The sequence below is a fragment of the Balaenoptera musculus genome, chromosome 2, assembly GCF_009873245.2.
Source record: "Balaenoptera musculus isolate JJ_BM4_2016_0621 chromosome 2, mBalMus1.pri.v3, whole genome shotgun sequence".
Classification (NCBI taxonomy): domain Eukaryota; kingdom Metazoa; phylum Chordata; class Mammalia; order Artiodactyla; family Balaenopteridae; genus Balaenoptera; species Balaenoptera musculus.
Window position 1 is genome coordinate 66,974,177 of NC_045786.1, and position 24,904 is coordinate 66,999,080.

Here is a 24,904-nt window from a genome sequence, read left to right on the forward strand (position 1 = left end):
TGCAGGGGACGCGGGTTCGAGCCCTGGTCTGGGAAGACGCCACATGCCATGGAGCAGTTAAGCCCGTGTGCCACAACTACTGAGCCCCCGAGCCACAACTACTGAAGTCTGCATGCCTAGAGCCTGTGCTCCGCAACAAGAGAAGCCACCACAATGAGAAGCCTGTGCACAGCAACGAAGAGTAGCCCCTGCTCACCGCAACTAGAGAAAGCCCACGCGCAGCAATGAAGACCCAACATAATCAAAAATAAATAAATAAATTTCAAAATATTTTTTAAAATGTAGTTAGATGATGCTATGAAGTAAAAATAATTTTATAAAAATTTTTCTTGTCAATGATATCTTGCAAGAAAAATTGTTTTGCAAATAAAACTGTTTAGTTTTAATTCACTTTGAAAGTTTCACGCCAAAAATGCATAGGTAAGGCTGACAATTTCTAATGAATTAGAGAAAACAGAAAATGGCTTTAAAAGATGCCACAGTTTTTTTTCTGTTTTCAGATTTTTTTTCCTCTTCTTCTTTTAAGTTGATAAATTAAATGAGGTCTCATGATGGAAAGTGAGTCTAAAAGACAAAATTAGCCTTGGACTTCCTTTTGAATCTCAGATTGTACCTCCAGGTTTTGAGTGCTGATGCTTGTCAAAGTACATACCTCACTCTCTTTAACCCTTTAGGCCAAGACAAGAAAGGAGACCAGCTTGCGATGAAAGCACAAAGCCAACCAGGAAGGCACTGTATACTCTTCAAGAAGTAGGCTTCTTCCCCCAATAGACGTGACAAGTCAAAGTCGAAACTGCTGCTAGAGATCACTTAGTGGTTTTCAAAGTATGTATTTTTAAGCCTGGAACACTTTGTTCAAAAACAACATAATTTGATGTTAAAGAGGTAAAACAGTTAACACAGCTGCTGTGGGTGAGAGGCCTAAAACCCCACCTACTGGGAGCTTCTGCTTTTCTCCTTTTCCTGGGGGCGTCAGGGTGAGTGTCATAGGGGATGTGGAAGCTCCTTAAAAACAATGACCTGGTCTAATCTCCTCTTTATACAGATAGGGGGAAAGGAGACTGGATGGGGCACTGATATGTTCACTGTCACACTTGTTACCTGATTAAAATAGTTCAGCTGACTTACCTGTAAAATAATCACAGTTTTCTAAAAGAAAATTAAGAATATATTGATATGTTGGGAAAATACTAAAGAAAGTAACAATATAACAAAATGACTAAGAGAAGCAAGACCCCACATTTGACATTAAAATGTTATCACCCAAACCTAATCTTTCTACACCAAAGGAAACTTTACAACAGAGGTATGACTTGAGAAATAGGATTTTCTTTTATTTTTTTTCTTTAATTTGGAAAAAGTCTCAGAATACAGAAAAGTATAGAGAATAATTTAAAAATCTACCATGGACACATGTTAATCTTTTGTCTTCTTTGAGATATATATGTATCTGTGGCTCATAAACTCAAGAGAGTGAACTACAAAAGTCCAGTAGCTTTAAATCAGGAGGATCTCCATGAGGATGAATTATGTTGTACTGTGAGGTCCTAATGTTAGATAACACAGAATATATATAATAGAGATATATGATATATATATATATGTATATATATATGATGCAAAGAAGACAAAAATACATATATTTAAATTTTTAATAGTTTAAAACTATAGTACATTTTATATATTTATAATTATTATTTATAACATACATTTAAAATATATTTATTCATATATTTATGTATGTGTTTAAATGAAAGAAACAAAACATTAGGTACAATTGAAGTCCTCTCTATATTTCTTTTTAGCTCATTCCTCTCCCTCCATCATTCCCAGAAGCAAACACACTCATGAATTTAACCTGGACTCTCACGTCCCATAGACATAGTTGTTAAAATAATAAGATTTATTTGTTAAGAGAGGCAGTTTTAGCAACTTCAAACCTTTGAACTAGATTCCAAAAAATAAAGGCCTAGGATTCTTTTTGGATTTCTTGAAATAACTACTACAAACTCTACTATGGTTTATTATTTTATTCCTTGGATCCTTATGCAGAACCTGATTGACTCAAACTTATTCAACAAGATGTACTTGGTTAAATGATCTAGAAGACACAGAAAAGGCTGCTAAATTCAGAGCCAATAAAAGTAGACATGAGAGCAAAGGTGACAACTACTGTCCTGATACTGAAGGAAACAAACAAAAAAAACCACCGGAAACTGGATATATGCATATATAATACTGAATAGAGAAAATGTTAAAATTATATTAGGGAGGCAGAGATACATCTTTTAGAAAGATTTCCATCAAAAATTATTGAGATTTAAAAAAAATGTCTAATGCTTTGGGGCTCTGACAGTCATGCAGTTCATTCTGGCTCTGTCACTTACTAGTTGGATGACCTTCACCTCCCTGTATGCAGGTCCTCCCAGTATAATGGGAATAATAATAGTACCTACTACATAGAGATGTTGTAAAAATGAAGTGAGATGTTCCCTGTAAAGTGTTAGGAACATGCATGTTAGCTGCTGATAGTAATAGTAGTAGTAGTAATAATATCTGGAAAACCAGCCCATGAGGAAGAGTTCATAACCTGATATGTGGAGGGGGGCACAAATTCTGGAGCCTCTGCACCTCTTTACCAGCTGTGTGGGCCTGGGGACAATGACAGTACAAAGGTTCTAGGGCTGCTGTGAGCATTCAGTGGGTGTGGAAGATGCTTAGTGCCATGTTCTAAGAACATACTCAATCAACATTAGCTGTTAGAAATATTCCAGATAGATAATGCCTTAGTATTCTTAAAGCGCATCCTAATTTTAAGGTGCAGGAGCAAGCTCACAATTATCTCACAGCAAGAAGTCAAGGAAAGCTAGGGGATCGAATTGCATTGATTTGTTTATCCAGGAGCACCCTTCTGTCTAGTTTCAGAACGACTATATGCAGTTATTGCTATAAATACAGCCCTGTCTGCTCTCAGCTCTGCAGGAGTATAAGGAGACCCAAAAGGTGGTCTCTTTTTCCTTGAAAAGGGGTGACTAAGCTCCCTATGAAATTCTTACTGAGAAGATCACCAAGAGAGGGAGGCCTAGAAGATGCTCTTAAAAATAGACTAGTGAATTATGAAACAAGTTCTTTATTGTTCCAAAGCACTTTCACACACGTTAAAGCCTCTAACCCTCACAGCCACCCTAGAGAAAGGAGGTATCATCCCCATTTCTCAGAGGAGGCAAGTGGGGCACAGAGAATTTAAGTGACTTGCTCAAAGTTCCCTTATTAGTAAGAGGAAAATCCAGCTCTTTCTTGCTCTGGTACTTACTAGTTGGATGTTCAGAACTTTTATTACACATGCATGGCCTTACGGAATGCTCCTCACTGGCATGTACTTGGCATTGTGGGAACTATTTTATTTTTCCAACTTTTTGGTCACCTTATTTCTTTTAGTCAGCTTAACTCTAAATCCCACACCCCTACCTATTACATCATGGATGTAGTATGCATGTGTGCATGTGTATAAACACACACGCACACGCCACGCACACATGTAAGTACATGCTGGAGGACAACTGAGTTTTGTTTTCATGTTTTATTCTTTCTAAGTGTACTTTTAAAAGATGAAGATCTTAGATAGAGGTTGAAGACTGATGTGATTCAGAAAAATTTTGAGTATGCTAAATCACTTTTTTGGACTGCAGTCTGAGAAATAATTCAGTCCCAACAAAGGGGGGATAAAAGGGTTTTCCACTTTAAATGAACCATGTTTTCTTTGCTGAAAACATGATTTAATTTCTTTTATAAAAGAAGAGCGAAAGAACTTTTGTTGTCGTCTCCAGCTGTCAAACCTGCCTCCCATACTTTTGCCCTGAAGCAAACAGAAGGGACATCAGGTGACAAACCCCAAATTTCAACTAGTCACACAAATTACAGACCTTCCTATCATGATATTCTCTTGACTTTCTGCCTTTCCCCTATAATGAAGAACAGACACAGTTTAAATCAAAATGACTCTCATGGGCAATTTTACAAAACAAATAGAAGGCCCAGAGTCTCCCCTCCCCCTCCCCCCACTTCCCCAGCTTCCGCCTCTGGGCCAACCTGTTCCCTCTTTCCAGGCAGGCAGGAGCTAATAATCAGAAAGACCTTTCCCACCCCAGACAGTGATGCTCTGCTTGCCAAGGGCCCTGTTTGCTTTGAAGAAAGAGTTTGACAAAGTAAACATTTTCAAAAACAACTATAATCAGATGCCAAGTCCCACTTCTAGGGGACAGGCAGAGAAGTATTTGCAGGAAAGGGTTTCTCCATGTGGCACCACACTGCCCGGTGGTGGGGACTGATCCAAGCTCTGTTCTGGGTTTATCGTGAGTCCAGGCATATCACAGTCTTTCTCTTAGCCTTTTAACTTCCATGCTAGGACACTTTCCACAGAGTCTATGAATAATTTCATTTACCGTTGAAGAGTCAATTCAGAAATGTACTAATTCGGGACCACGGGGAAGTCTTCAAATATTACTGCTTTTAGCAGTAGGGGAAAGCTTCATGAAGTCAATAGGGAGGAGGTTAAAGGCAGGGTTAATTAGCACTCAGGAAATGTCATTATTTAAAGTAAATTTTTTTTGAGATAGACCACTTACTGGCTAAAACACAGTCATATTTATATTACCTGTAGATCTGTTACCTATAAACTGTGGAACCTGAGAGCTCGAACACGGTGAGAATCAAAACAGGTGCGCCTGCCTGTTCCCATTATGCACATTAGCCCATGGCCTTCGCACAGCCTGTTAAACAGCTGAATCTGAAACAATCATGGTGCAGGCCAAACACTAGCCTGAAGGCCTGTCTGTCTTGGGATTTGGCCATTTACATTGATTTTTTTTAACCCATGTTTTTCATGAAACACAAATATTTGCCATGACAACTGGGGTGTCACATGACATACTGCTACATAAAGAGCTTGGAAATCTCTTAAGGGGAAACAGCCCACCAGTGCTGCAAACACAGTGAAAACATCTTGAGGAAGATGTGGGCATTAAAAGATGAAGGTCTGGAAAGAACAGGTAACCGTTTACTATGCAGACATAGTAGGATTAATTTCTTCTGTGCCACTCTTCAATTTCTCTTTCTTTCTTCCTTTCTTTTTTTTTAAAAAAATGGGAGCAGCTGTAAACATACCCACATAGGGTAAGCCCAGAAAAAAAAAACACTGCCAGCTGTCTCCTTCTGCGGTGAAAAGTCTCAGTTATTACTCGTCTGTCTGTGGCTCGTAAACATCAGAAAGCAAGCTACAAAAGTCCAGCACCTTTAAACCAGGAGAATCTCCGTAAGGTTGAGCATGTTGTACTGTGAGATCCTAATGTTAGAGAATACAGATTTCCTTTCCCTTCCGCATTAAGGTATCTGTACAAAATTGGGGAACTTGCTTTATTATCCTATGCTTAAAGATAAATGAAACCTCACAATAGCATACCCTATGCAACACAAATTTCAAATTTTGTAATTTGAAATACAAAACTATTCCGGACTCCTGGGCCCTTGACCAGCTAGCAGTAGAGATTGACTCAGTCATTTAGTTAATCTCGAAATAATGCAACATGATGGAATTTTTTAGATCCTACTGATATTGTCATGGTAGAGTTTACCTGCATAACAATCTTCCCTTTTAAAATCAAATGCATTCCAGCAGCAGCTGAAATAGTATTTATTTCTATGTGAAAGGTACAACTCGATAACGTGTGCGTATTACCAAAAATCTCACTGAGAATATTGTAAATCAGAACAATTTTCTTTCGTTAGTTAGGAATATGAATACCTTTGATCTTTGTTTCCTGAGAGAGGGATTCTTCACTTCCGCTGGAATCGATTGTGTTCTCTGGGGTGTAGCGAAAGGGGCTGTGGATGGAAGTGGTGCAATGTTACCTCTTCCAGAAAGAGAGACTGATTCATTGGGTTGATGCTACTGGGTTTGCACCTTGAAAGTCAGATGGCTCTGTCACCCATTCACTGTTCACTACCAGTCGTTCTTGTATCAATTCAATGAAACATTTGTGATAATTGACTTCAAAAGGAAAGCAAAGAGCTTGGAAGGGCAACAGTTCCATCAGAACATAAGGTCAGCTCCCCTTATGCAAATTTCCTAGAGGAAAAGGCAGATTTTAAAAGCAAGCAATTTAGAGAGTTATCTTTGTCTTATAAAATGTTTCGCTATAAGATTTCTTTAAATAGCCGTATTCCCAAGTTCCCTTAAAAGGTAAATAAATATAACTATATAAGATGGACTATTCTAATGTATAGTCATTTAAAAAGAAAATTCTAAAGAATTAAAATGGCTTTGGGTAAATAAAACAAGTGAAAAACACAAGTAAATATTATTTTTGAAATTAATTAAATCTATAAGCAACAACTTTTGGAGAACACATCTAGTCCGTGGGGGGTAAGCCTACGTGCTAGACAATGCTTGGAAGAGAAATGGAATCTCTCCTGTTGCCTGGCAGCAAACCCAACTGCCCTTTACAGAAAAGCTCAAATCTGACATTCTCAGGAGAGAAAAATCCTTACCCTACTCTTTCTAAGAAAGAGAACAAATAATTTATTTAAATAGTTAATTCAGTCAAAGAAGTGAGGCTTCTTTCAACTCACTTCCTTAGTCCACCCCTTTTCTGTCAGTTTTCTAACAACAATGTTAGAAAGAACTGACAGATATTCATTAAATACAACACATCAGTTTATGATTTAGAATTCCACTTTGAGGACTCAGTTCTCTCACATTGCCTCAAGTGGGCTGCAAGGAGTATCTTCAGCCATCTCTTTAAAGGTAGCGGGAAGTCCAGAGTCTTAGCACAAAAAAATCACCTCCACAAAAGACCTTTGTTGCATTGAACCAACCCCGTTTTACCACCTTCCTGGTTTCCCTGTCTTCCAGCGATCCTCCAGGACTGCGAGACTGCCCACCAACTTCCCTAAGGCTGGGCAATTGGCTATACAGTCGGTCCTCTGTATCCATGGATTCTGCACCCGCAGATTCAACCAATTTCCATCCGTGGTTGGTTGAATCCACAGATGCAGAACCCGGGAATACAGAGGGCCAACTGTGCAATGCCATACTATAGGAGGGACTCGAGCATCCGCAGATATGAGTATCCACTGGGGGTCCTGGAACCAATCCACTGAGGATACCGAGGGACAGCTGTAGTGTGTGAAGACTCCATTTTCATCCTACAAGTTTTTGCCTTGACTTCTGTGATGTCCTACCCCACTGTCCACTTGAACCTGGCTCTCCTACTTTGGAGGTCAGTTCACACTGTATACCCAGGCTACTGTGAGTCCACAAATTCACCCATAAAACCTGTTATTCCTATTATCTGCAAGCTCAGTATCCTTTTGGTTAACTTTCAGGTTCCTGCAGACAAATGAGATTTATGGTTAAATTCCCATGATGAAACAAAATAGCAGCTGAGAAGTGGGCATGATTTTTAAAGGAATTTATTAAAATTTCAGTGAAATTTGGTAGAATGAAGATCTAAAAGATTTGTAATTTCACATGGATAATCCAGTTAATGGTATCTCTAAAAAAATTTCTTTGAGGTTTTTCTTAGTTACCTGCAGAAATTCTATCATTAAATTTATAACTTCATGTAGCCTAGGATTTTATGGGACACATGCATTTGAAGAATGTGTCTACATCCTAAGGCACTGCCTGTTTTGCTACTCAGTTAACCTTCTGGAAAAATCTATTGGATAAATTTTGCCAGTGTCAATGTCAGGGAAAAAAATCTTGTCTTTCTAGAGAAATTTGTATGTTTCTGTGGTAGTTATTGGCATGTGCCTCCCAAGAAGCCATCCCCCCTTCTTCCTTGCTGATTTTAGAACCTCAATTTTTTCAGGGTAATAACATCCCCAGCTTCTAGGGTTTCCAGATTTAGCAAAAAAAAAAATTTTTTTAAAGGGCACACAGTGAAATTTAAACTTTAGACAAACAACAAGTAACGGTGTAGTATAAGTATGCCCCAGATATTAAATATATTTAATATCCATGAATGGATTAGACCAGAATTTCATGAATGGATTAAACCAAGCATAATTTATCATCCTAAGTATTTAGTATAAGTGTGTCCCAAATCCTAATCCTAATCCTACTCTTATCCCTGGACATTCACTTTCTCAGCCTTTCTTGTACCTAACAGTGGCCATGTGATCAGTGAGAAGTGAAGTCCATCCCGGGGCTTCTAGGAAGAGATTGGTGCCGCTATTTTTCCCTCTTTCTGCCTGGAGTGTGTATGTTAAGGCCCACATCTGCAGGAGTCATCTTAGAGCTGTGAGTTAGCAAGCATGAGGATGAAATGAAACATGCTAAAGAAGGTAAAAGCAGAGACTCGTTCTAACCCAGTGTATCAGCATCATCAGCACTAGACTTCCTACTTCCTGATTCCTTATGAGATAAATGAACTCCTCATTGTTTAAGCCATGAGGTAGTTAGGGTTTCTGATATTTGCAGTCACATACACTCCTGACTTGTACCCCTCTCTCCCCCTCCTTATTCTCTCTATACTGTGCTCTGTCTTACTGCATGTGCAAGGGCCTCAGGAACAATGTTCAATAGTGATGGCAGTAGTAATGATGGCAGTAGTGGTCATCCCTCAACTGTCTCTGCTTTTAATGAGGAAATAGAATATTTCTAAAGTTGCCCTACTAAGAACATTGTTTGCTGTGGGGTTTTGGTTGAAGACAATAATCAGGTTCAGAAAATTCTCTTCTACTTCTACTCTGCCCAGAAGTTTTTTCTTATTATTAATGTTGAATTGCATTGTATGATTTTTAAATTTTAGTATGTATTGAGATGATCACAGGGTTTTTTCTTTTTTAATCTGTTAATGTGGCGAATTATATTGTTAGATGGTTCTAATGTTGAATCTTCCTCACATTCTTCCTTGATCATGATAAATGTAAAAAACATACTGCTAACTTTTATTTAGAATGTTTACCTTTATGTTCCTGAGATTGATTTATGTATTTTTTTTCTTGCACTCTCCTCATCCAGTTTTGGTACCCCAGTAGCATCATAAAATCAGTTGGTAAGCGTTCCTTCTTTTCTTTTACTATGGAACAGTTTAATAGAAGAATTACCTGATCCTTTAAAGTTGGTAAAAGTTCCCTATAAAAGACCTGAGGCCCTTTTTGTTTGGTATATTTGTGTGTGTGTGCATGTGTGCACATGTCCCTGTGTAAGACAGATATTTTTGACTACCAAATCAAATTATCTAATGGTATTGTTTTCTTTAAGTTTTCTATTTTTTCTTTAGTTAACTTTGGTAATTTAGATTTTTCTAGGAAATTTTTCATTTTGTTTTTAAAAATGTATTGACATTAAGTTACCACATTATGTTTTCTAAAAATTCTACCTGTCTGTAGTTTCTGCCTTTTTGCATTTTCATATTATTTATTTGTTCCTTCCCTTTTTTAAAATTACAGCTTTATTGAAGTATAATTGACAAATGAAATTGTAAGATATTTAAAGTGTACATTGTGATGATATATTTGATATATACATATATTTGAAAGGATTCCCCCATCTAGTTAATTAACACATCCGTCATCTCATGGTTTTATTTTTTTTATTAGTGAGAACATTTTTCTACTCTCTTAGCAAATTTCAATTATACAATACAGTGTTATCAACTATAGTCATCATGTTATGCATTAGCTCCTCAGACATTATTCATCCTGTAGCTGAAAGTTTGTACCCTTTTACCAACCTCTCCCTATTTCCCCCACCCCTCAAACCCTGGCAACCATTTTTCTACTCAGTGTTTCTATGAGTTTGACTTTTTTTTTTTTTTTTTTTAGATTCCACATATAAGCTATACCATGTGGTATTTGTCTTTCTCTGTCGGGCTTATTTCAGTTAACATTAATACCCTCCAGATTCACCCATGTTGTCCAAATGGCAGAATTTCCTTCTTTTTTAAGACTGAATAATATCCCACTATAAATATATGACACTTAATTTGTGTCTATACCTTGGCTACTGTGAATAATGCTGCAGTGAACATGGGCGTACAGATATCTCTGGAGATAATGACTTCGTTTCCTTTGGATATATACCCAGAAGCGAAATTGCTGAATCATGTGGTGGTTCTATTCTTAAGTTATTGAGAAACCTCCATATTGTTTTCCATAGTGGCTTTACCAGTTTATATTCCTACCAACAGTGTACACTGATTCCCTTTTCTCCATATCCTCATTGGCATTTGTTATCTCTTGTCTTTCTGATAAAAACCATTCAAACAGGTGTGAGGTGATATTTCATTGTTGTTTTCATTTGCATTTCCCTGATGATTATGACATTGATCACCTTTTCATGTCCCTGTTGGATTTGTTTGTCTTTTTTGAAAAATGTCTATTCAGGTCCTTTGCCCATTGAAAACTTTGGGTTATTTGTTTTTTTGCTATTGAGTTGTATGAGTTTCTTGTATATTTTGTGTATTAGCCCTTTATTGGATATGTGGTTTGCATATATTTTATCCCATTCCACAGGTTGCTTTTTCATTTTGTTGATGATTTCCTTTGCTGTGCAAAAGCTTTTTAATTTGATGTAGCCTAACTTGTTTATTTTTGCATTGGTTGCCTTTGCTTTTGGTGTCAAATCCACAGGGAAAAAAAAAATCATTTCCAAGAGCTTATCCTCTATGCTTTTTCCTTAGGAGTTTTATGGTTTCAGGTCTAATGTTCAAGTCTTTAATCCATTTTGAGTCGATTTTTGTGTATGGTATGACATAAGGGCCCACTTTTATTCTTTTTAACGTAGCTGTCTAGTTTTCCCAACACTATTTATTGAAGAGATTAACCTTTCCCCATTGTATATTATTGAATTCTTTGCAAAAATTAATTGGCCATAAAAGCATGAGTTTATTTCTGGGCTCTCTGTTTGGTTCCATAGATCTATGTGTCTGTTTTTATGCCAATACCATGCTGTTTTGGTTACTATAGCTTTGTAATATCGTTTGGAATCAGGAAATGTGATGCCTCCAGTTTTGTTCTTCTTTCTTAAGATTATTTTCACTATTTGGTGTCTCTTATGGTTCTATATGAATATTAGGATTATTTTTTCTATTTCTGTGAAAAATGCTATTGGGTTTTTAATAGGGATTGCATTGAATCTGCAGATTGCTTTGGGCAGTATGACCATTTTAACAATACTAATTCTTCCAGTCCATGAACACAGAATAGCTTTCCATTTATTTGTGTCTTCAACTTCTTTCATCAGTGTTTTACAGTTTTCAGTGCACAGATCTTTCACCTCCTTGGTTAAACTTATTCTTAAGTACATTATTGTTTTTGGTGCTATTGTTAATGGGCCTGTTTTCTTAATTTCTCTTTCTGATAGTTGTTAGTGTATAAAAATGCAACTGATTTTTGTATAGTGATTTTTGTATACTGCAACTTTACTGAATTCATTGATTAGTTTTAACCATTTTTTGGTAGTGACTTTAGGGTTTTCTGTATATATTATGTTATCTGCAGAGACAGTTTTACTTCTTCCTTTCTGATTTCGATGCCTTTTACTTCTTTTTCTTGCCTAATTTCTCTGGCTAGGACTTCCACAACTATGTTGAATAAAAGTGGCAAGACTGGGCATCCTTGTCTTATTCCTGATCTTAGAAGAAAAGCTTTTAGCTTTTAACTTTTGAGTATAAAAAAGTGGTCTGTGGTCTGTCATATATGGCGTTTATTATGTTGAAGTATGTTTCTTCTATACCAGTTTTTTGAGAGTTTTTATCATGAAAGGATGTTGAATTTTGTCAGATACTTTTTCTGCAGCTACTGAGATGATCATATGATTTTTATCCTTTGTTTTGTTAATGTGGTGTATTACATTTATTGATTTGCGTATGTTGAACCATCCTTGCATCTCAGGGATAAATCCTACTTGATTATGGTGTGTGATCCTTTTAATGTGCTGTTGAATTCAGTTTGCTCATATTTTCTTGAGGATTTTTGCATCTGTGTTCACCAGGAATATTGGCCTGTTATGTTCTTTTCTTGTAGTGTCATGGTCTGGCTTTGGTATGAGGGTAAATGAGTTTGGAAGTTTTCCCTCTTACTTTACTTTTTGGAATAATTTGAGAAGAATTGCTATTAATTTTTCTTTCAATGCTTGGTGGAATTCACCAGTAAACTCATCTGGTCCTGGACTTTTCTTTGTTGAGAGGTTTTTGATTACTGGTTCAATCTCCTTGCTAGTAATTGGTCTGTTCAGATTTTCTGTTTTTTCATGATTCAGACTTGGTAGATTTATGTTTCCAGGAATTTATCCATTTCTTCTAGGTTGTCTAATTTTTTGGCATATAATTATTCATAGTTGTTTCTTATGATCCGTAGTATTTCTGTGTTGTAACGTCTCCTTTCATTTCTGCTTTTATTTATTTGAGTCTTCTCTCTTTTTTCAGTCTAGCTAGAGGTTTGTATATTTGTTTATCTTTCCAAAAACAACTCTTATTTTTCATTGTTAGTCTCCCTTGTCTTTCTAGTCTCTATTTCATTTCTTTCCACTCTGGTCTTTGTTATTTCCTTCCTGTATCTTTTGGCTTAGTTTGTTCTTAGTGTAAAGTTGGGTTGTTTATTTCAGATTTTTCTTTTTTCTTAATGTTGATATTTATTGCTATAAACTTCTGTCTTAGAACTCCTTTTTTTGCATCCCATAAGATTTGGTATGGTGTATTTCCATTTGTCTCATGATCATTTTAAATTTCCCTTTTGATTTCTTCTTTCACCCATTGGTTGTTCTGGAGCCTGTTGTTTAATCTGCACATATTTATGAATTTTCCAGTTTTTCTCTTGTAATTGATTTCTACTTTCATACCATTGTGTTTGGAAAAGAACCTTGGTGTGATTTCAGTTCTCTTAAATTTATTAAGACCTGCTTTAATTTCTATTTCCCTAGTGATTAATGATGTTAAGCATACTTTCATGTAACTATTTACCATTCATTTATGTTCTTTGGTAAAATGTCTGTTCAAATCTTTTGTCCATTATGTTATTGGGTTGCTTGTTTTTTGTTTTCTTTTTTCTCTTTTTAAAAAAATTTTATTGAAGTATAGTTGATTTACAATGTTGTGTTTAATTTCGGCTGTACAACAAAGTGACTCAGTTATACATATATATATTCTTTTTCATGTTCTTTTCCATCATGGTTTATCATAGGTATTTCATGTTTTCTTAATAGCTTTTACAATCTACTTTTTTTCCCCCAGTGGATAGAGAAGGTATTTGGCTTTTATTTTATTTATTTTTTTATACAGCAACTTATTAGTTATCCATTTTATACATATTAGTGTATATATGTCAATCCCAATCTCCCAATTCATCCCACCACTTTCCCCCCTTGGTGTCCATACATTTGTTCTCTACATCTGTGTCTCAATTTCTGCCCTGCAAACCAGTTCATCTGTATCATTTTTCTAGGTTCCACATATATGCATTAATATACAATATTTGTTTTTCTCTTTCTTTTTTTATTGAACTCAAATATTTTTCTTTGAATTTTATTTTATTTATTTTTTTATACAGCAGGTTCTTATTAGTCATTTATTTTATACACATCAGTGTATACATGTCAATCCCAATCTCCCAATTCATCACACCACCACCCCCACCCACCACTGCTTTCCCCCCTTGGTGTCCATACGTTTGTTCTCTACATCTGTGTCTCAATTTCTGCCCTGTAAACTGGTTCATCTATACCATTTTTCTAGGTTCCACATATATGCGTTAATATGTGATATTTGTTTTTCTCTTTCTGACTTACTTCACTCCGTATGACAGTCTCTAGGTCCATCCACATGTCTACAAATGACCCAATTTCGTTCCTTTTTATGGCTGAGTAACGTTCCATTGTATATATGTACCACATCTTCTTTGTCCATTCGTCTGTCGATGGGCATTTAGGTTGCTTCCATGACCTGGCTATTGTAAGTAGTGCTGCAATGAACATTGGGGTGCATGTGTCTTTTTGAATTATGGTTTTCTCTGGGTATATGCCCAGTAGTGGGATTGCTGGGTCATATGGTAATTCTATTTTTAGTTTTTTAAGGAAACTCCATACTGTTCTCCATAGTGGTTGTATTACTTTACATCCCACCAACAATGCAAGAGGGTTCCCTTTTCTCCACACCCTCTCCAGTATTTGTTGTTTGTAGATTTTCGGATGATGTCCATTCTAACTGGTGTGAGGTGATACCTCATTATAGTTTTGATTTGCATTTCTCTAATAATTAGTGATGAGCAACTTTTCATGTGCTTCTTGGCCATCTGTATATCTTCTTTGGAGAAATGTCTATTTAAGTCTTCTGCCCATTTTTGGATTGGGTTGTTTGTTTTTTTAATATTGAGCTGCAGGGGCTTCCCTGGTGGCGCAGTGGTTGAGAGTCTGCCTGCTAATGCAGGGGACACGGGTTCGAGCCCTGGTCTGGGAAGATCCCACATGCCACGGAGCAGCTGGGCCCGTGAGCCACAACTACTGAGCATGCGCATCTGGAGCCTGTGCCCCGCAACGGGAGGGGCCGCGATGGTGAGAGGCCAGCGCACCGCGATGAAGAGCGGTCCCCGCACCGCGATGAACAGTGGTCCCCACTTGCCGCAACTAGAGAAAGCCCTCGCACGAACCGAAGACCCAACACAGCCAAAAATAAATAAATAAATAAATAAAGTAGCTATAAAAATAAAAAAAAAAAAAAAAAGAAGGGCAACAAAAAATTTACGTTGCTATCCTCAATATTGAGCTGCATGAGCTGTTTATATATTTTGGAGATTACTCCTTTGTCCGTTGATTTGTTTGCAAATATTTTCTCCCATTCTGAGGATTGTCTTTTTGTCTTGTTTGTAGTTTCCTTTGCTTTACAAAAGTTATTAAGTTTCATTAGGTCCCATTTGTTTATTTTTGTTTTTATTTCTATTACTCTAGGAGGTGGATCAAAAAAGATCTTGCTGTGATTTATGTCAAAGAGTGTTCTTCCTGTGTTTTCCTCTAAGAGTTTTATAGTGTCTGACCTTACATTTAGGTCTTTAATCCATTTTGAGTTTATTTTTGTGTATGGTGTTAGGGAATGTTCTAATTTCATTTTTTTACATGTAGCTGTCCAGTTTTCCCAGCACCACTTATTGAAGAGATGGTCTTTTCTCCATTGTATATGCTTGCCTCCTTTGTCATAGATTAGTTGACCATAGGTGCGTGGGTTTATCTCTGGGCTTTCTATCCTGTTCCATTGATCTATATTTCTGTTTTTGTGCCAGTACCATACTGTCTTTTTTAAAAATTTATTTATATTTATTTTTGGCTGTGTTGGGTCTTTGTTTCTGTGCAAGGGCTTTCTCCAGTTGTGGCGAGCGGGGGCCACTCTTCATCGCGGTGCGTGGGCCTCTCCCAGTCGCGGCCTCTCCCGTTGCGGAGCACAGGCTCCAGATGCGCAGGCTCAGTATTTGTGGCTCATGGGCCCATGCTCTGCGGCATGTGGGATCTTCCCAGACCAGGGCTCAAACCCGTGTCCCCTGCATTGGCGGGCAGATTCTTAACCACTGCGCCACCAGGGAAGCCCCCATACTGTCTTGATTACTGTAGCTTTGTAGTATAGTCTGAAGTCAGGGAGTCTGATTCCTCCAGCTCCCTTTTTTTCCCTCAAGACTGCTTTGGCTATTTTGGGTCTTTTGTGTCTCCATACAAATTTTAAGATTTTTTGTTCTAGTTCTGTGAAAAATGCCATTGGTAATTTGATAGGGATTGCACTGAATCTGTAGATTGCTTTGGGTAGTATAGTCATTTTCACAATATTGATTCTTCTGATCCAAGAACATGGTATATCTCTCCATCTGTTGGTATCATCTTTAATTTCTTTCATCAGTGTCTTATAGTTTTCTGCATACAGGTCTTTTGTCTCCCTAGGTAGGTTTATTCCTAGGTATTTTATTCTTTTTGTTTTGTTTTTGTTTTGTTTCATTTGGTAAATGGGAGTGTTTCCTTAATTTCTCTTTCAGATTTTTCATCATTGGTGTATAGGAATGCAAGAGATTTCTGTGCATGAATTTTGTATCCTGCAACTTTACCAAATTCATTGATTAGCGCTAGTAGTTTTCTGGTGGCATCTTTAGGATTCTCTATGTATAGTATCATGTCATCTGCAAACAGTGACAGTTTTACTTCTTTTCCAATTTGTATTCCTTTTATTTCTTTTTCTTCTCTGATTGCCGTGGCTAGGACTTCCAAAACTATGTTGAATAATAGTGGTGAGAGTGGACATCGTTGTCTTGTTCCTGATCTTAGAGGAAATGCTTTCAGTTTTTCACCATTGAGAATGATGTTTGCTGTGGGTTTGTCGTATATGGCCTTTATTATGTTGAAGTAGGTTCCCTCTATGCCCCCTTTCTGGAGAGTTTTTATCATAAATGGGTGTTGAATTTTGTGAAAAGCTTTTTCTGCATCTCTTGAGATGATCATATGGTTTTTATTCTTTAGCTTGTTAATATGGTGTATCACATTGATTGATTTGCACATATTGAAGAATCCTTGCATCGCTGGGATAAATCCCACTTGATCATGGTGTATGATCCTTTTAATGTGCTGTTGGATTCTGTTTCCTAGTATTTTACTGAGGATTTTTGGATCTATATTCATCAGTGATATTCGTCTGTAATTTTCTTTTTTTGTAGTATCTTTGTCTGGTTTTGGTATCTGGGTGATGGTGGCCTCATAGAATGAGTTTCGCAGTGTTCCTCTGCATTTTTTTGGAAGAGTTTGAGAAGGATGGGTGTTAGTTCTTCTCTAAATGTTTGATAGAATTCACCTGTGAAGCCATCTGGTCCTGGACTTCTGTTTGTTGGAAGATTTTTAATCACAGTTTCAATTTCATTACTTGTGATTGATTTGTTCATATTTTCTATTTCTTCCTGGTTCAGTCTTGAACGGTTATACCTTTCTAAGAAATTGTCCATTTCTCCAGGTTGTCCATTTTATTGGCATAGAGTTGCTTGTAGTAGTCTCTTAGGATGCTTTGTATTTCTGTGGTGTCTGTTGTAACTTCTCCTTTTTCATTTCTAATTTTATTGATTTGAGTCCTCTCCCTCTTTTTCTTGATGAGTCTGGCTAAAGGTTTATAAATTTTGTTTATCTTCTCAAAGAACCAACTTTTAGTTTTATTGATCTTTGCTATTGTTTTCTTTCATTCTATTTCATTTATTTCTGCTCTGATCTTTATGATTTCTTTCCTTCTGCTAACTTTGGGTTTTGTTTGTTCTTCTTTCTCTAGTTCCTTTAGGTGTAAGGTTAGATTGTTTATTTGAGATTTTTCTTGTTTCTTGAGGTAGGCTTCTATTGCTATAAACTTCCCTCTTAGAGCTGCTTTTGCTGCATTCCATAGGTTTTGGATCATCGTGTTTTCATTGTCATTTGTCTCTAGGTAGTTTTTGATTTCCTCTTTGATTTCTTCAGTGATCTCTTGGTTATTTAGTAATGTATTGTTTAGCCTCCATGTGTTTGTGTTTTTTACAGCTTTTTCCCTGTAATTCATTTCTAATCTCATAGCATTGTGGTCAGGAAAGATGCTTGATATGATTTCAGTTTTCTTAAATTTAATGAGGCTTGATTTGTAACCCAAGATGTGATCTATCCTGGAGAATGTTCCATGTGCACTTGAGAAGAAAGTGTAATCTGCTGTTTTTGGATGGAATGTCCTATAAATATCAACTAAATCTATCTGGTCTATTGTGTCATTTAAAGCTTGTGTTTCCTTATTAATTTTCTGTTTGGATGATCTGTCCATTGGTGTGAATGAGGTGTTAAAGTCCCCCACTATTATTGTGTTACTGTCGATTTCCTCTTTTATAGCTGTTAGCAGTTGCCTTATGTATTGAGGTGCTTCTATGTTGGGTGTATATATATTTATAATTGTTATATCTTCTTCTTGGATTGATCCCTTGATCATTATGTAGTGTCCTTCCTTGTCTCTTGTAACATTCTTTATTTTAAAGTCTATTTTATCTGATATGAGTATTGCGACTCCAGCTTTCTTTTGATTTCCATTTGCATGGAATATCTTTTTCCATCCCCTCACTTTCAGTCTGTATGTGTCCTTAGGTCTGAAGTGGGTCTCTTGTAGACAGCATATATATGGGTCTTGTTTTTGTATCCATTCAGCGAACCTGTGTCTTTTGGTTGGAGCATTTAATCCATTCACGTTTAAGGTAATTATCGATATGTATGTTCCTATTACCATTTTCTTAATTGTTATGGTTTGTTTTTGTAGGTCCTTTTCTTCTCTTGTGTTTCCCACTTAGAGAAGTTCCTTTAGCATTTGTTGTAGAGCTGGTTTGGTGGTGCCGAATTCTGTTAGCTTTTGCCTGTCTGTAAAGCTTTCCATTTCTCTGTCAAATCTGAATGAGATCCTTGCCGGGTAGAGTAATCTTGGTTGTAGGTTCTTCCCTTTCATCACTTTAAATATGTCATACCACTCCCTTCTGGCTTGTAGAGTTTCTGCTGAGAAATCAGCTGTTAACCTTATGGGAGTTCCCTTGTATGTTATTTGTCATTTTTCCCTTGCTGCTTTCAATAATTTTTCTTTGTCTTTAATTTTTGTCAATTTGATTACTATGTGTCTCGGCATATTTCTCCTTGGGTTTATCCTGTATGGGCCTCTCTGTGCTTCCTGGACTTGGGTGACTATTTCCTTTCCCATGTTAGGGAAATTTTCTACTATAATCGCTTCAAATATTTTCTCAGGTCCTTTCTCTCTCTCTTCTCCTTCTGTGACCCCTCTGATGCAAATGTTGTTGTGTTTAATGTTTTCCCAGAGGTCTCTTAGGCTGTCTTCATTTCTTTTCCTTCTTTTTTCTTTATTCTCTTCTGCGGCAGTGAATTCCACCATTCTGTCTTCCAGGTCACTTATCCGTTCTTCTGCCTCAGTTATTCTGCTATTGATTCCATCTAGTGTAGTTTTCATTTCAGTTATTGTACTGTTCATCTCTGTTTGTTTGTTCTTTAATTCTTCTGGGTGTTTGTTCTTTAATTCTTCTAGGTCTTTGTTAAACATTTCTTGCATATTCTCGATCTTTGCCTCCATTCGTTTTCCGAGGTCCTGGATCATCTTCAGTATCATTATTCTGAATTCTTTTTCTGGAAGGCTGCCTATCTCCACTTCATTTAGTTGTTTTTATGTAGTTTTATATTGTTCTTTCATCTGGTACATAGCCCTCTGTCTTTTCATCTTGTCTATCTTTCTGTGAATGTGGTTTTTGTTCCACAGGCTGCAGGATTGTAGTTCTTCTTGCTTCTGTTGTCTGGTATTCGGCTTTTGGGAAGTCTGAGGTCTTCTGCCAGCGTTCAGTAGGTGTTCTGTAGGAGTTGTTCCACATGTAGATGTATTTTTGATGTATTTGTGGGGAGGAAGGTGATCTCCACATCTTACTCCTCCGCCATTTTGAAGCTCTGTCGGGTTGCTTGTTTTCTTATTATTGAATTATGAGAGTTCTTTATGTATTTTGGAGAAAAAATTCTTTATCAAGGATGTGTTTTGAAATATTAGCTCCCAATTTGTAGTTTTTCTTTTCACTATCTTAACACTGCCTTTCAAAGAATAGAAGTTTTAAGTTTTGATTAAGGCTAAGATATTAGTTTTTTTACTCTTGTGGATTATGCTTTTGGTGTGGCATCTAAGAAATCTGCTTAACCCAAGAAAACAAAGATTTCCCTCCTTTGTTTTCTTCTAAAAGTTTTATAGTTTTAGGCTTTACACTGACTTCTATGACACATTTTGAATAAATCTTTGTATATGGTGCAAGGTATGGGTCAAGGTTCTATATATAGCTGTCTTCAATTATTCAAGCATCATTTATTGAAAAGACTGTCCTTTCTCCTTGAATTGCCTTTGCACTTTTGTCAAAAATCAGTGTATATGTGTGAACTCTCTATCCTGTTCCACTGACCTCTGTCTTTATCCTTTTCCGATACCACATTGTCCTGATAATCTAGCTTTATACTAACTCAGGTAACATGAATCCTCTGATGTTCTTCTTTTTCAGAATTGTTTTGGTATTGTACCATCTTTACCTTTCCATACAAATTTTAAAGTTGACTTGTTAATTTCTACCAAGAAAAGTCTACTGATCTTGATTTGGATTTCTTTGAATTTGTAGACAATTTTGGGAGAATTAACATCATAACAATATCAAGTCTTCTAACCGGTAAACATGGCTTACCTTTCCATTTATTTAGGTGTTCTTTGAATTTTTTTCGTTAGCATTTTGGAGTTTTCAGCATACAGATCTTGTACATATTTTTTAGTTTCATACCTAAGTATTTCATTTTTTGGTGTTATTTTAATGGCATTGTTTTTAAAATTCAATTTCCAATTGTTCCTTTCTAGTATATAGAAATTCAACTAATTTTGCATGTTAACCTTGTATCCTGAAACCATGCTAACCTCCCTTATTCAGTTTAGTGGCTTTGTGTGTGTGTGTGTGTGTGTGTGTGTGTGTGTGTGTGTGTATTAGATTCTTTCAGATTTTCCATGTAGTAATCATGATGTTTACAAAGAGATTATTTTATTTCTTCTCTTTCCATCTGCATGCCTTTGTTTTTCTTACCTCATTGCATTGGCTAGGACATTCAGTACAATGTTGAATAGATGTGGTGAGAGTGGTTAGTCTTATATTTTTCCTGATCTTAGGGAGAAAGCAGTTGGTCTTTCACCATTAAGTAAGATTTTAGCTGTAGATATCCTATATCAGGCTGAGGAAGTTACTTACATTCCTAATTTGCTTAAGGCTTTGAATTCAAATGGATGTTGAATTTTATTTTATTTTTATTTATTGTGGTGGTCATATGATTTTTCTTCTTCAGTCTATTGATATGATGACTTACATTGACTTTTTAAAATTATATACCATCTGTTTTGTTTATTTCTTTTTTTTCTTTTATTTAAACATCTTTATTGGAGTCTAATTGCTTTATAGTGTTATGTTAGTTTCTGCTGTATAATAAAGTGAATCAGCTATATGTATACATATATCCCTATATCCCCTCCCTCTTTTGTCTCCCTCCCACCCTCCCTATTTCACCCCTCTAGGTGGTCACAAAGCACAGAGCTGATCTCCCTGTGCTATGCAGCTGCTTCCCACTAACTATCTATTTTACATTTGTTAGTGTATATATGTCCATGTCACTCTCTCACTTCGTCCCACCTTACCCTTCCCCCTCCCTGTGTCCTCAAGTCCATTCTCTATGTCTGTGTCTTTATTCCTGTCCTGCCCCTATGTTCTTCAGAACCTTTTTTTTTCTTTAGATTCCATATATATGTGTTAGCATACAGTATTTGTTTTTCTCTTTCTGAGTTACTTACATTGACTTTTAAGTGTTGAGAAAGTCCTGCATTCCTGGGATAAACCCTACATGGTCATGATGTATTATCCTTGGTTAAGGTAGGGTTTGCCAGTCTTCTCCTCTGTAAATTTTTTATTTTTCCCCTTTCCATACCCTATTATTTGGATATGAGTCATTAAGTCCAGCCCACATTCAAAGGAGGGAGAATTAAACTCCACCTCCTGGAGGGAGGAATAACTACTTATATTATTTGGAATTCTTCTGTAGGTAAGATTTATCACTTCTCCCCTCCCCTCCCTTCTATTTTTTTTTTTTTTTTATTCACACACACACACACTGTATTTTATTTTTACAAGACATAAATAGACTGACACCAAGCATTGTACATGGATGACCACAACAAAAGCAACAATGATTGCAATTACCAAACATGAAACACACTCATACTATGTCATAATATTGACATTCAGTCCAGTAATCCTCCACTGTAACAGCTCCTTTACTTTGCAGTGAAAATTGATTTGTATATTCTTTGCCTCTGAGTCCTTGTGGGATTTTTTTTTTTTTTTAAATTCAGACAGAAAGTCACAAAAATTATACTCATCCTCATCAGTTCACTCAGTCCCATGTAATTAATTTTTTTTTCATCTTGATCTTTTGTTAGCACTTTTATGAGTTCATCAGTTTTTCATTAGAGTTCTGAAAATGCTTATTCATTCAGTTCAGCAGTACAGTCAGTTACCAGAAACCTGTACTTGTCAGAGTCTTTTCCATGAATTTCTTGAAGATGAAACCCTTTTATAGGAACATATTTGCAAAATCATCAGAGTACACCCAGAACTGTCTGTAAATGACAAAAGACTTAAAAATGACCACGGTTAAAGATTTGATGAAAGTTCATAATAATGCAGTTGACAAGAAAATTAGTTATTTCTGAGATATACATTTTAAAGTAATAACTAGGATTATTACTTATAACATTATACCAGAACATATAAGATTTTTAGAAATTTCATGTAATGTCTGAAACATTTATATTAACATATTTCCATACATATTTCCATACAAATACAAATATAAGATTTTTAAAAATTTCATGTAATGTCTGAAACATTTATATTAACATATTTCCATACAAATAACCCAATGAAAGTTTAGTATTAGTTGTTTTGTTTGTTTTTTTATACTGCAGGTTCTTATTAGGCATCAGTTTCATACACATCAGTGTATACATGTCAATCCCAATTGCCCAATCCAGCACACCACCATCCCCACCTCACCGCAGTTTTCCCCCCTTGGTGTCCATATGACCATTCTCTACATTTGTGTCTCAACTTCTGCCCTGCAAACTGGCTCATCTGTACCATTTTTCTAGGTTCTGCATACATGCATTAATATACGATATTTGTTTTTCTCTTTCTGACTTACTTCACTCTGTATGACAGTCTCTAGATCCATCCATGTCTCAACAAATGACTCAATTTCGTTCCTTTTTATGGCTGAGTAATATTCCATTGTATATATGTACCACAACTTCTTTATCCATTCGTCTGTTGATGGGCATTTAGGTTGCTTCCATGACCTGGCTATTGTAAATAGTGCTGCAATGAACATTCGGGTGCATGTGTCTTTTTGAATTACGGTTTTCTCTGGGTATATGCCCAGTAGTGGGATTGCTGGGTCATATGGTAATTCTATTTTTAGTTTTTTAAGGAACCTCCATACTGTTCTCCATAGTGGCTGTATCAATTTACATTCCCACCAACAGTGCAAGAGGGTTCCCTTTTCTCCACACCCTCTCCAGCATTTGTTGTTTGTAGATTTTCTGATGATGCCAATTCTAACAGGAGTGAGGTGATACCTCATTGTAGTTTTGATTTGCATTTCTCTAATAATTAGTGATGTTGAGCATCTTTTCATGTGCTTCGTGGCCATCTGTATGTCTTCTTTGGAGAAATGTCTATTTAGGTCTTCTGCCCATTTTTGGATTGGGGTGTTTGTTTCTTTGATATTGAGCTGAATGAGCTGTTTATATATTTTGGAGATTAATCCTTTGTCCGTTGATTCATTTGCAAATATTTTCTCCCATTCTGAGGGTTGTCTTTTCGTCTTGTTTATGGTTTCCTTTGCTGTGCAAAAGCTTTGAAGTTTCATTAGGTCCCATTTGTTTATTTTTGTTTTTATTTCCATTACTCTAGGAGGTGGATCAAAAAAGATCTTGCTGTGATTTATGTCAAAGAGTGTTCTTCCTATGTTTTCCTCTAAGAGTTTTATAGTGTCCAGTCTTATATTTAGGTCTCTAATCCATTTTGAGTTTATTTTTGTGTATGGTGTTAGGGAGTATTCTAATTTCATTCTTTTACATGTAGCTGTCCAGTTTTCCCAGCACCACTTATTGAAGAGACTGTCTTTTCTCCATTGTATATCTTTGCCTCCTTTGTCATAGATTAGTTGACCATAGGTGCGTGGGTTAATCTCTGGGCTTTCTATCTTGTTCCATTGATCTATGTTTCTGTTTTTGTGCCAGTACCATACTGTCTTGATTACTGTAGCTTTGTAGTATAGTCTGAAGTCTGGGAGTCTGATTCCTCCAGCTCCATTTTTTTCCCTCAAGACTGCTTTGGCTATTCGGGGTCTTTTGTGTCTCCATACAAATTTTAAGATGATTTGTTCTAGCTCCGTAAAAAATGCCATTGGTAATTTGATAGGGATTGCATTGAATCTGTAGATTGCTTTGGGTAGTATACTCATTTTCACAATGTTGATTCTTCCAATCCAAGAACATGGTATATCTCTCCATCTGTTGGTATCATCTTTAATTTCTTTCATCAGTGTCTTATAGTTTTCTGCATACAGGTCTTTCGTCTCCCTAGGTAGGTTTATTCCTAGGTATTTTATTCTTTTTGTTGCAATGGTAAATGGGAGTGTTTCCATAATTTCTCTTTCAGATTTTTCATCATTAGTGTATAGGAATGCAAGAGATTTCTGTGCATTAATTTTGTATCCTGCAACTTTACCATATTCATTAATCAGCTCTAGCAGTTTTCTGGTGGAAGTTTTAGGATTCTCTATGTATAGTATCATGTCATCCGCAAACAGTGACAGTTTTACTTCTTCTTTTCCAATTTGTATTCCTTTTATTTCTTTTTCTTCTCTGATTGCCGTGGCTAGGACTTCCAGAACTATGTTGAATAATAGTGGTGAGAGTGGACATCCTTGTCTCGTTCCTGATCTTAGAGGAAATGCTTTCAGTTTTTCACCATTGAGAATGATGTTTGCTGTGGGTTTGTCATATATGGCCTTTATTATGTTGAGGTAGGTTCCCTCTATGCCCACTTTCTGGAGAGTTTTTATCAGAAATGGGTGTTGAATTTTGTCAAAAGCTTTTTCTGCATCTATTGAGATGATCATATGGTTTTTATTCTTCAATTTGTTAATATGGTGTATCACATTGATTGATTTGCGTATATTGAAGAATCCTTGCATCCCTGGGATAAATCCCACTTGATCGTGGTGTATGATCCTTTTAATGTGTTGCTGGATTCTGTTTGCTAG

At 36.3% G+C, this 24,904-nt stretch overlaps 1 protein-coding gene across 5 annotated transcripts in view; it reads right to left on the minus strand.

Annotated features, from left to right (window-relative positions):
* IQCH (IQ motif containing H) overlaps nucleotides 1-24,904 on the minus strand; it is a 215,198-nt gene that overhangs the window by 107,440 nt on the left and 82,854 nt on the right. For all 5 annotated transcript variants that reach the window (XM_036843582.1, XM_036843585.1, XM_036843584.1 and 2 more), the window contains 2 exons: nucleotides 5,801-5,880; nucleotides 3,924-3,962 (listed from right to left, as the gene is read on the minus strand). In XM_036843582.1, the coding sequence (XP_036699477.1) occupies nucleotides 3,924-3,962; nucleotides 5,801-5,880 (119 nt within the window). The remainder of the gene's footprint in view (nucleotides 1-3,923; nucleotides 3,963-5,800; nucleotides 5,881-24,904) is intronic.